The 12,894-nt window shown below is 43.2% G+C and overlaps 2 protein-coding genes across 2 annotated transcripts; both read right to left on the bottom strand.

Annotated features, from left to right (window-relative positions):
* Positions 1–1,217: 1,217 nt before the first annotated feature.
* Positions 1,218–5,209, bottom strand: LOC311326858 (interferon-induced protein with tetratricopeptide repeats 5-like; the record flags this gene model as incomplete). Its single annotated transcript, XM_084459836.1, has 2 exons — positions 1,218–2,688; positions 5,205–5,209. 2 exons carry the CDS (start codon positions 5,207–5,209, stop codon positions 1,218–1,220), a joined length of 1,476 nt encoding a protein of 491 aa, XP_084315962.1.
* A 2,694-nt stretch (positions 5,210–7,903) lies between these two features.
* LOC311326969 (uncharacterized protein) lies at positions 7,904–12,687 on the bottom strand. The gene is made up of 3 exons (XM_084459956.1): positions 12,526–12,687; positions 10,487–10,957; positions 7,904–9,521 (listed from the first exon to the last, which is right to left on the bottom strand). Exons 1-3 carry the CDS (start codon positions 12,617–12,619, stop codon positions 8,500–8,502), a joined length of 1,587 nt encoding a protein of 528 aa, XP_084316082.1. The 5' UTR covers positions 12,620–12,687; the 3' UTR covers positions 7,904–8,499.
* Positions 12,688–12,894: the final 207 nt, after the last annotated feature.

Below are 12,894 nucleotides of genomic sequence, written 5' to 3'. Positions count from 1 at the left end.
CTATGGTTGGGCTGATGCATAGGCTAAATGATATTTAAACATGCAAAACATCTGTGGTGGATAGTGGATACCATCCCACATACATACATATTTTTAGGCTACTTGTTTGTTTACCTAGCCTGCCTATGTGTTTGAAATAATTTGCGATGCACTTGTTATATACAGTAGGGATTTCTCACGATCAATGGGAAGCCCCGGGATTTTTATTTTCTCCTTGCATGCTGTGCTTTCTATGGTGGCCCTGAAGTTTCACAACACATTTTTTAAAACAACATAGCCATGCATTATACTGTAAAGTAATAGGCAGACTATTCCTATTTAATTCAACCGATACAGAGACAGCACACATAATAGGTTATACATTATAGATCCAATCAAACATTCATATAGAACATGTCGTGCACAGAGGCAACTCAATATGCTTTCGAGATAAGGGGAAATAAAATGCATACAGTATTAAAAGTATTAAAATACAGTCTTAACTCTGAGCAAAGATGGGCAGAGTTAGATTGTGCACACATTTGAAATATTTCAATTACTTTTGTATATTTTGCAATTGGTATTTAACAATAAAAATCGAATGTTATTTGGAACAAGACATTTTAGAGTGGAGTAATTTTCAAAATATTAAAAATACTTTATGATTCGTAAAACATAACAAAAAACTAATGTAAATAAAACAAAGAACACATTTTGTACGTACTGTATGCCCACACTACTAACAGTATTTCCGTATTAAGTTCATCTTCTGTCTGTGAGGTTCAGAGTTGGACTGTCTGTCAACATTTTATCTGAACTGCAAAAAATACATAAATATGTTTTTATAATGTACACATGTTAAACGCTAGCCTGGGTCCAGACATTCGAATCTGCCCACTAAAAAAGTTTGCTGAAGTTCCCAACGGAGTGTAACAAGTTGACAGTTCTGTCTGATATCAGGCTAGTTGAATGCCATAGGTAAAGGCTAAAGATAAAAACAATCGATAAATGTGGCCCAGTTGGTTTAAGTGAGTGAGCCAGCAAGTTAGCTACAAGACATACAATTGTTAATATTTTTTTGCTATGATTATTATACTTTTTTTTACTTTTATTTTTTAAAATCTTTCCTTAGATACAGTAGCATTCTACTTCCTGTTCTACTTCCTATAGGGCTCAAACTGTCACTAGAGCCTTGCGTACATTATAAAAATCTGAATGTTCTGCCATTTTGTACAAATTCAGAGTTTCAGTCCTTTATCCAAGGCCCCAGTCAGGTCGTCAACATCGCCAGCCTTCCTGTCTGTCGTCGATCTCTCCCTTTCCAGTTTGTCCTGGTCATCGAGGAAGGTCAGGATGTCCTGGCCCTGCTCATCCCTCCTCTCCGCTAGCATCCTCAGCTTCTTCCCCGCTTGCTCTCGGTCAGCGCCCTGAACCGGGATCTGATAGGCTGCTTTCAGCTGAGCGACAGCTGCGCCTTCGGTCTCCCTCTTGTAGAGCAGGAAGAGTCCGTAGGCGCAGAGGACGTGCTGCCGGTCCGCCTCCCTCAGGCTCTGGTCCTTCTCAAGGTCGAAGAAGATCTCGGTGGCCTTCTCCATCTGCTGGCCCTCTGCGTAGGCCTCAGCCAGACTTACATGGGCGTAAATGTTGGAGGACTCCAGCTCTACAGCGCGGGAGAAGTGATGGATGCACTCGTCTTCCTTAGCCTTCAGATTGTCCATCAGGGTGCGCCCTCTCAAAGGTGTCCTCCAATTTGGCTCCCCTGAACCCCCCTGCTCCTTCATCTGCATCAGCTGCCGCCAGTGGCAGATGCCTACCTGGTGGTGCAGGTAGGAAGAGGTGGGTTTGAGCTCCAAGGCCTCCCGCAGCATCTCCAGGGACTGCTCAACGGCGCCCTCTCTCCTGAAGAACATGGTTGCGTAGAGGGTGACCAGGGCCACATCCGGGGCCAGTCTCAGGGCCTGCTTCACCAGCTTCATGCGCTCCTGTGTTCCCGTGCTCTGGCTCTGCAGCTTCAAGGCCAAGAGGACCATAACCTCTGCGTTGTCAGGCTCCAGAACCCGGGCCTTCCTCAGCTGTTCCACGGCCTCCCTGGCCTCCTTCCCTCCCCCTGGTTTCCTGCCCTTCAGCGTGCTGTTCAGCTTGAAGAGCAGCACTGCGTAGCCCACATTGAAGGACTCACTCTTTGGCGACCCCTCCAGGGCCTTTTCGAAGCTGTCCTTGGCCCTCTGGTAGAAGTTGGCCCTCAGCCTCAGGAAGGTCCAGCCCTTCTCTCCGTGGATGATGGGGAGGTCACAGGGGTTCTCCGAGGCCTTGGGATGAGCCTGGTAGATCTCCTCCAGCTTCTTCAGGTAGACCTTCACCTTTGCCTTGTTCTCATCCGCCCTGTCTCGTTTACTAGCGTGGTAGTGGACCCAGGCGTAGTTACCATAGGTCACCAGCAGCTCAGTATCATCCTTCCGCTCTCTCAGCAACTTCTCTGCCTTGGAGAGAAACCCCAGCGCTTTATCACTGTCTCCCTCTAGGTGGCTAAGGAACGCCAGTGTGTTGTAGTATATGGGGTGGCGACAGGCATGGCAGAATTCGATGCGGTCCAGAAGTTTTTTAGGGATGCTTTTCAGGTCTACGATGTCAGCCTTGTCAATGCCCCAGGTGAAATGACACGGGAGAGCATTCAGACTGGCTTCCATATCTGCTTCTTTTACAGAGACACTGAAACACAGAAAAGCAAAATGTGTTATGATGAATGATGATGATGATGATGATGATGATGTTAAAAATTACAAATACAGGTAATTCTATTTAGGTGGTATCCCACTACAATGTAATGGAGTGTGATCTTATTTATAGTACAATTTAGCATGTATTATGTCAAATAGTGCTGATTTTGTAGGAGGGGAGAGTGGGGTCAAAAAGAGTAGCATGGGTCAGTAGTAACAAACTTAATAACCCAAAGTAGAAACAAGCTAGAATGTTGTCATTCACTGTACTATGTTTTATTGATGTCTTTATGTTTATGAAAAATAATGGCAATCCAATTATTGATTTGTGACTTATTGAACACTGTTTTTAGGTCTCAGAGTAAATGTGTTGCTCTCAATGTTATTGTTGGATGTTGACAACTGCAACATTATCAAAATATTCATCATGTTTAAGGTCTATTGATTGGTGAGGGAATGAATCAGACGATTTATTGGAGGAAAATCAACATAAATCAGCTGATACTGTATAAGAATGTAAGAGAAGCGTGCCTCCTGACCTGCCAGCGGATTCATATCATTCATTGATACGAAATGTGAAATGCATGCCTCACCCCTGTTAGTCCGGAAACCATGGTGTTGAACCTAGTTTTGGTGGGTAAAGTATTTTTCTCTACTGATTCTTGTAGCTTGTAGCCACTTCAAAATACAGAAGGGTGCCTGGTGATATTCCTTGAGCATTTTCAGATCTCAAACCCCTTTATGCCCGAAGCACCAACATGACTGTGCCGTCCTGATTCTACTTGACCTCAGTACAGCATTTGACACAGTAGATCATGCCATTTTAACACTAGAATAGCTGAGGGTGGGTCAAGATGACCCATGCAACTACATTAAAAAATTATTCTCTGCAACCGTTCAAGTTACAGCGCCCTGCTTTTATGACTTTTCCTAGTAAATGCTCTTGTGGTAGCAACATACTGCAGGTTCTGGAACCACTGTCTATCCAAGCCTGTTGCTGCCCTCCTGTGGCTGAAAACGGTACATGCTCTTGTGGTAGGAACATAGAACTGCAGGTTCTGGGACCACTGCCTCTTTTGGTAGCAACATAGAACTGCAGGTCATCAACAGAGGCAGCCAGGGAGGGAAGCAGGGAGTGACAACTACTGGACATTTGCTATTCTAGGTGCGCTGGCCTACAGCCACGCACAAAAAAACGTTACCTGGCAAAACCAGGTTCAGCAGCCTGATACAAAAGCATGATTGCACAATCTAGGCATGTTTAGTTACGTGTTTATACTTGAATTATGACTACTTGAATAATTGACACACCTACAGAATATGAAAAAAAAAAAAACAGTAACCACTTATGAGCTCATTCTTGTACAAGGGATTGATTGCACAATAAAGGCTAGGCGTGTTTTCTGTGCTTGTTACTGTACATTTTAGATATCTTTTCATTGTGGATTTCTTGTAATCCGTTTATTATCCCTATTTTTGGTACTGTATGTTATTCCTGGTGTGCTTCTGTTTGTCCTTGTCGCTACAATTTAAGTAGGCTAGCCATAGAGAATGTTCCTTAAAGGAGTAGTAAAGGGAAAAAGCATGTTTATCCCTGTTTTAAGGTTACTTATGATCATATACAATGGTTCAGATCAAAAGGTTGACAAAACTAGCACTTTTGAGAAAGTCTGATAATTGCTCTACCACCGTTTAGGTCATACAATGGATGTGGGTGGACACCGTGAAAAATCATTCAAAAACATGTTAAACTCTCGATTTCAAAGACAAGAAGATCACCGAGGGGGTAATTGGTGTCCGTTGGTGTTCTGACATCAAATTCGCCGCAAAGTATGAATCCTGTAGGGTTTTATTTATCATTTTATGAAATCCATTGACTTGTATTGACGCGACCGTTGTAGATGTGTAGATCAATCCGCAGAGGGGATTCAGGAAGCGGAACTACTTACGGTAGCTATTGTTATTGTTCAAGCGGAAGTTTACACACGTATGTGTTGCGACTAAATAGTTCTATGCTAAATATTTAAAAAAAAAAAGCCTTTCCAGATGAACTAGAATCTTACTTTATGGCGAATTATATGTCAGAACGCCAACTAACACCTCGGTGAGTTTCTTGACTTTGAAATTGAGAGTTTAACATGTTTTTTGAATGATTTTTCACTGTGCCCACCCACATCCATTGTATGCCCAAAATGGTGGTAGAGCAATTATTAGACTTTCTCAATAGTGCTAAAAAGTTCTGTCAACTTTTCGATCTGAACCATTGTATATGATCATCAGTAACCTTAAAACAGGGCTAAACATGCATTTTCCCTTTACTACTCCTTTAACGCAAACCTGAATGCAACCTAAAGAAAACTTTAATCTAAAGAAAATCTCTTTTTTTTCACAAAACAGACAGTAAGTTGTTTATGTCAGTTTATATTTTGGTTTGGAGCATGCCGCTGCTCTCACCGACAGTTAAGCATTTGTCGACTACAAGCATTTTTAAATAAATAGCAGTCTTACCTCATCTTTGTTCAGCGAAGTGAGTTATGTCTTCTACGTGTAGGCTCTACGGCTCTATAGTCTAGGTCTGATGTCTTCATTAAAAACGAAACTTAAAATGTGCACTCGTAAACGATGGGAGGAGGAGGGACGTTAAGATAAACAGCTGATCTTGTCGCTGTAATGTTATGTAAATGAAGTGAAGCCATTGGCGCTGATACCCAAAGCAATTCCATTCCTGTGTAGGCATAACAGCAACATGCTCCCTCTTGTTGCTTATATTTTCAGCCAGTTCTATTGTCACAATATGGTTATACAACAACTTCAACCAGTAGCCTAATCCAGTTTCCCTTCCTTGAACTACAGCACTGTACCCTGGTATCCCTGTCCTTCTGAGTGCTCTTCAGAGAGATCTATGAGGTGAAATCATATTATAATAACATAGATAAATGGAGAGTGTATGTCTAGTTATGAATGGCTGCGAGTTGATATATTGAGGAGGGAGTCTTTAGCGTAGTCACTCACAGCAGGGAGGGCATGGGGCAGGAACCTCTGTCAGGGGAAATATTTTTTCCAAAAAATTGTATAAATAGTGGAGAGGCAGTGTAATTCACATGAGGTGGCTCAGATACCTGTTGCTCTCTCTTACACACACACACACACACACAAGATTGAACGCCATGCTTCTACAGAGCCTATGGGACTTCATTCTGGGTCATTCAGCAGCTTCCATAATATTCATGGTAGCGGTCAGTGGCTAAAGCAGTTACACTGATGATTCCTATAACGTTACCTATTTTGCTGCAATTGGTTCAACTTCTGTTTCTGGACAAAGGTAAGGGATAAACCCAGATAACACAAGGCTAGCGGACCTACAGCGCGTCCCTGATGGATGAGTTGGCGGACCTCCGGCTGAATATAACACAAGGCTAGCGGACCTACAGCGCGTCCCCGATGGATGCTCCACCACCATTCCACCAGTATTTTATTGTCTATATCCTAGGCCCATTGGCCCTAGGCTTATGGATTTCTATTGCTAAATTAACTCACTCTGAACATTTTTTGGTAACCCCTAATATATAATGGGTAATTACTGAGACACCTATACTGTGGGTATAATTTCAAAACAGGAGTATTTCAAATGTTCAATTACTGCACATAAATTCAATAACTGACAGCACCACCAGGTTACTACCTTTTTACATAGTTTATAACATCCAGTGACAAACAAGGAACACAGTCTATCCAAGCCTGTTGCTGCCCTCCTGTGGCCGAAAACGGTAAATGCAGTCTATCTGCCTCTTGTGGTAGCAACATAGAACTGCAGGTTCTGGGACCACTGCCTCTTGTGGTAGCAACATAGAACTGCAGGTCAACAACACGACGGAGGAAGCCAGGGAGGGAGGGACGGAGTGACAACCGGACATTTGCTATCATTGGTGCGTTGGCTTACAGCCACGCACAAAAATATCTTCAAGATTAAATAAAAGAGATGAACATGTTTCCAGAGTTCAGGTCATATTGAGTTTTATTGGAGTCTCTATGCTGGAGTGATCCAGCACCGGATTGAATTAATGAACATGTTTTTGTGGGTTACATTGGTTACTAAACTCAAGTCCATTTAGACATTTACTCATTAACTATCATGTCCAAATAAAAGTTAATAGAGTTGATATAACCAGTCATTCACACTCATAACGCACTACATGCAAAACATTACTTCTGCAAGCTAAAACATTTTTCCCTTGGGTATTTATGGGAACACGGTGTCTTACAGTAGCCTATCCATCCCAGAAGTCTATAACCTCTGCCAGAGGTAAATTGGCTAACCCCCCATCAGGAATATTCTTTTACATAATACAGGCCTGCAGGTATCTATATCATAATATGATCATTGACCCCTCGGTGAGTTTCCTGTCTTTGACAACTAGCGTTTATGGTGTTTTTGAGGGATTTTGTCTATGCACCTATGGATAGGGGCGACGGGCTATATCTCTTGAGTACTGTGTTTGACGAAACTTAGATATGGGCTGTTGTATATGATCGTAAATAACATTTTAACATGGCTTATAATGCTAAATTCCAAACCTGTCCTTTAGTTAATTTACATATTGATAGGTTTGCCTGTCCAACGACCAACTATAATATCATCATAGGTATTAGAGGTCAACCGATTAATTGGTTTTGCCAAGTAATCGGCACCCATGTTTTCAAAACTATCGTTATCGGCTGAAGCCTTCTGTACACTGTACGACTGAAAAAATCTTAGATCGGGGATCCCTTCCCACTGTACGACCGGGACTCCGTCTCAAGAACATACGACGTGTGTATTCACACTATGCGATTTGTATTCACACTATCCGATTTGTATTCACACTATCCGATTTGTATTCACACTATACGATTTCTGTCAGCCCCGCCCACGATTCATCTTGGCTGCAGCGTGAACTTCTATCGACACCTGCGATCTACGACGAAAATATCTGACATGCCAGATATTTTGTCGGGAGGTCGTAGCCTCGTCGTAGCAATGAATCGCAGATCGTACACTTTCTCACACTGTGCGACTTGCGAGTCACGATACGATGAGCTACGATTGTCTGCGACAGCCCACGACCACCTTGCGACCTCAGAATCGTGGGTTTTATCGCAGTGTACATGCGGCTTGAACTGGGCTCCTAGTGGCCAACGGCTGTGCAACCTCCGCCCATTGTAAATAGACCATATTCAAACGATGTAGGCCTAATCCACCAAATCACTCTTAAGGATGTTCCGTTACATTTTTTATATACTTTTTACTTTTTATTAAGAATCTGGACCACAACCACCCAGCAACTGATGAAAATTAGTACATTTGAACTTGATTGAAGACAAAAATAAAGAAAAGGGGGGATTGTAACAAAATGTCCTGGACATAGCCTACTCTTGGGTGTGAGGAAGACATTCTCTCTGCAATGTTAAACATGTAGGCCTTATGCTGTGTTCACAAAATTCACACCGCCCGTGCCGCCCAGTTCGCGCAAATTGTATTGACTTTCTATGTAAACTCGCCACACCACAGGAAAGATTCACGCCCGGTGTGAACACAGCATAACAGGTGACAGAGGGCAGGTGTGTGCAGGTAGTAGAGGCTTAAACGCCTGAGGCAAGAAACATGACAGGTAGGCCTGATCCCTCTCAGCTTTCGTTACATTACTTTTTAACCTATGTTGAGTTGGATGATTTTGCTATCGGACAATTAATCGTCTATCTGCCTTTTCCTGCTCCAAATTATCTTTATGATATCGGCCTTTAAAAATCCACTATCGGTCGACCTCTAATAGGTACATAAAGTGGACCCAGCTGCATGTATCCTCTTGTGACAATTCATATCATGTTTCCTCAGGAAGCGTTTCCCACATTCTTCACACTTAAACGATTTGGCCCCTGTGTGAATCATCATGTGACGATACAGATATTGTTTCAAGCTGAAGCATTTACCACATTCTTTACACTGAAATTGTTTGGCCCCAGTGTGAATCATCATGTGACGATTCAGATATTGTTTGACGTTGAAGCATTTACCACATTCTTTACACTTAAACGGTTTGGCCCCGATGTGTGTCATCATGTGAGAATTCAGAAGATGTTTCATGTTGAAGCATTTACCGCATTCTTTACACTTAAAAGGTTGGAATAGTCTGTTCCCAGTGTGCATCAACATGTGACGGTTCAGAGAATGTTTCATATTATACTGGTAGGGTCCATTCCATGCGTGAGCTTTAGTATGATCCAGCAAGTCATCCTTCTGATTGACAGACTTCTTACATACGTTGGATTCACAGTGCTGCCCTCGTGTATTAAAGTCCATATGCCTGTGAGAACTCTCCCCTGTGTGAGATGGTAAAAGTCCCCACAGCTCGTTTCTATTCCCTTCTTTAGTAGAGATAGGGAAGATCCGTCTCTCCTTTCTCTCTGTTCTGCTTGGGTTGAGAGGGTTTAACACAGACTGTAGTAATCCACTACTCTCCACCCTGTCAGAACGGTCAGAGAGAAGCAGCGAGACGCCTGCTGGTCCTGCTCCTCCGTAGCCCTCACCTTCAGGTTCGGTTTTGATCTGCGGTTGAGGTAGGAACTCATCAAAGTCAGTTCTGACACAGGGAGAAGTCAGTATGAAGTCTTCTGTATCTGAGGCCAGTCCTGGGAGCTGCTCTTCCTGCTGAGTAGCCCAGAGCAATGCCTGTTCCTCTTTACCTAGTGTGGTCTCTGGGTTCTCCTGGCCCAGACTGATTCTCCACTCCTGCTCACAGAGCTGCTGACCTGGGGAGACCTCCTCTTCACAATCATGGCTCTGCAGTTCTAAAAGAAAGACAACATAAGCAATAAATAATTATTCTGTTGATGTCTCAAAATAATAACATTCTAAATCTATATTAAAATCAAAATGTCCATCTGGTTCTCTGAATACCAATGGAGTAAATATCCAAGCGGTGACATGTATCTCTCCTATGAAGTATTTAGCCCATGTTTATTGCTCTGTAAATGTTCTTAGCCAAGACATTTTCTAGGAGCTTGCTCGGTCGTCTCGCTGAGAGAGGTCAGGGAAGAATTTTTACAGTTCACCTTTCTGGCCCCGGACGAAACTGTTTTTTTGCTTCCCTCTGGAATATGTAGGAGTGGGACCTATGCCCACCTCCCTTGTTCTCTGTAAAGGGCATTGTGTTGCATATGTGTATGAAATGCGCTATACAAATACAGTTTGATTTGATTTATACTTCTTGAGAAGGATCTGTCTGAAGCCGGCCATGCTTTCCTCATATACTGTAGAATGAATGGTGGTACTTAGGAGAGAATGAAAATCATACTCCCCATTTACAAAAATAGTGGAATGTACAGAACACTCTAGCGGCAGTTGGGAATTTTAAGTTTTCTGTATAATGTTGACTGTTTTTGACTACCAGAGAAAATCCATGAGGATCGTCACTTGCTCATAAACCTGTCTGTGGATCACTGCAGACAAATATGGATGAATGAAATTCAAGATGAAATTGAAAACAACCATCAATACTTGATTCAGTAGAGATTGCTCAAGGACCTGCATCACTTACTTCATCATCTGGGTGTGATTTTTTACACCCGTTGAGTTAATCAGGGCATGGTGAACTGCTCTGTGAATGAATGTCTAATTCATGGATGAAAAAGATGCAACTGCACACTGTGTGTGCATATTTCTGTAGATCTAGACTATTTATATCGAGTCCCCAAATGCGATGAATGGTTAAAAATAGGCAACTATATAAAGGTTAATAGGAGGAGAAACAAACCTCTCTTTATCTCAGGTTTGAAAGGTTTTAACACAGACTGTAGCAAAGCACCACTCTCCACCCCATCAGTACGGTCAGGAATTACTACAGAGAGAAGCAGTGAGTCACTTGTTGGTCCTGGTCCTCCGTACGTCTCTCGGTCAGGCTCAGTTTTGATCTGCGCTGCGTTGAGTTGAGAGTCCCAGGGAGTCATCTCTCTGTTCTTCACCGGCTGAGTTAGGTGATGATGTGTCGGTTGAGGTAGGACCTGAACAAAGTCCGTTCTGACACAGGGAGAAGTCAGTATGAAGTCTTCTGTATCCGAGGCCAGTCCTGGGAGCTGCTCTTCCTCCTGAGTGGCCCAGAGCTCCTCCTGCTCCTCTATAATTAGTGTGGTCTCTGGGTTCTCCTGGCCCAGACTGATTCTGCCCTCCTGCTCACAGAGCTGCTGGCTTGGGGAGAGCTTTGCTTCAGAACCTTGGCTCTGCAGATCTAACGGAAAGACGATAAGCAATAAATAACACACAAAAACAACATTCATGCAATATTAAATTATACATTTACTTGTCAAAAAAAATCCCATTAATTTGAGCACAAATAGTTTTTCAGGGTACTTTAGGAGCCAGTAGCCTGCCATGCCACTATCAGCATTCACAGAACAGAATCCAGCGGTGCGCACACCAAGCAGTGAAACAACATTACATGCCCCATGACATTCTAAAAAAAATACCAAAAGATAAATATCTCAATATACATCATAGCTTACAGCAGAGTCTTCTAGTAGGCTAATTTACATACTAAGTGTGAGAGTATTGATGCATCTTTTTTTAAGAACTGTAGTTAGGAATATCGCTCCCCGTCTTAAACGGCCATTAAGCCGTTTCAGACGGGGAGCGATATTCCGCCTGCGTTCTCGCTCGGATCAGCAGGGGTCGCACGCGTCCTGCGCGCAGCGGGGAAAGCTAACTACAGCTGTGTTCGGAATCGCTCCTTCGTTCCCTCACTCCCTATTCCCTATATAGGGTTCACCAAGGCTGCGTTCCGAATCGCATACTTCTACTTCTTACTACCAGTACCTACTCCAGCTGCCCTTAGAAAGTACGTACTTTGCAAGCAGTAGGCATCCAATCGGGACATACTACCTTGTCATAACATTGCGCCTTGAAATTTGGCCACATCCGTCGCTGTCCATAACGCGACATTCGTCTACAACTGTCAACTCACATGTGACGCACATTTCCGCTGCGCACAGGATTGTGGGTCAGAATAGCCAGAAAAGCCTGCTGGCTTGCATACTGCAAAATACGACCGGATGTAGTAGGACATCCTGGTATTTTTGCCATACTGCATGTGGCATACTATTGGGACATACTACATCCTGTTTTGGCATACTATATAGTAGGGTAGTATGCGATTCGGAATGCAGCCCATGTAGTGAACTACCTAGGGAACGGAGAAAATGTAGGGTACATGCACTGTTCCCTGGAAATCAAGGTGAATTGTGGGTAATAAATAGTGGACTATATAGGGAACGAAAATTCCGTGGAGAATTAGGACACTACAAACAAAATGGCTGACACCCTATATAGTACACAGTGAATAGGGAGCGATTCCGAACACAGCTTACAATTCAGCTCTTCGCGGACGGCCTTTAAACGGCCTTTAGTCATCAGCGCACTCACAGTTCCTGAGAAGGGCTAGGTACCTAGGCTACCAGTTGGTTGACTTGAGTATCAATGAATCAAACGGTGTAGATGTCCAGATAAGACACTGTGTTTTGTCCAGATAAGACACTGTGTTTTGGTCTACTTACTTCACCACCTACAAGGAAATGCATAGAGCAGGAAATGACATTTGGCCACAACTATCAAAAGAACAGCTGTAGAGTAGGCCAACGTTACACATCCATAACCTATAAACCAGGCTGGAACTGGCCTGGTTACTTTCTGAAGCCGGATTCACTGACAAACCGTGTATGTGTATATTACAGCCTATAGACAAGACTACTATTAGTGGTTATGAATATACATCTACTATCAAATAATAGTGGTCGAACTAACCTCTCTTGATCTCAGGTTTGGACACCGAGTCTAGCCTTCGTAGACGTGCGTTTTCCTCCTTCGTCCGGTCCGCGTCCTCCTGACATTCGGCCATCACTTTCTCAACCGCTCCGAATATCTCATCAGCCGCGACTGTTAATCGATTGATGATAAAAGCTTTGAGCGAATCCATTTTGGATATTTGGAATTCGTTCCGCTTCTTTGTTGATCAAGCGATCCCGTTCTTCTTCTTCCTCTTCTTCTTCTTCTTCTTCTTCTTCTTCTTTGGGTGTTATGGCGGATCGCAGTCAGCTACAGGTGCATACCGCCCCCTACTGGACAAGAGTGTGTAATATAATGTCATATTCTAGAAGTCTTTTCAAGAGCCCT

This window comes from Borostomias antarcticus, assembly GCF_949987555.1.
Source record: "Borostomias antarcticus genome assembly, chromosome: 29".
Lineage (NCBI taxonomy): Eukaryota > Metazoa > Chordata > Actinopteri > Stomiiformes > Stomiidae > Borostomias > Borostomias antarcticus.
Note: the sequence above shows the minus strand (reverse complement) of the source record. Positions and strands in the feature narration are given on the sequence as shown.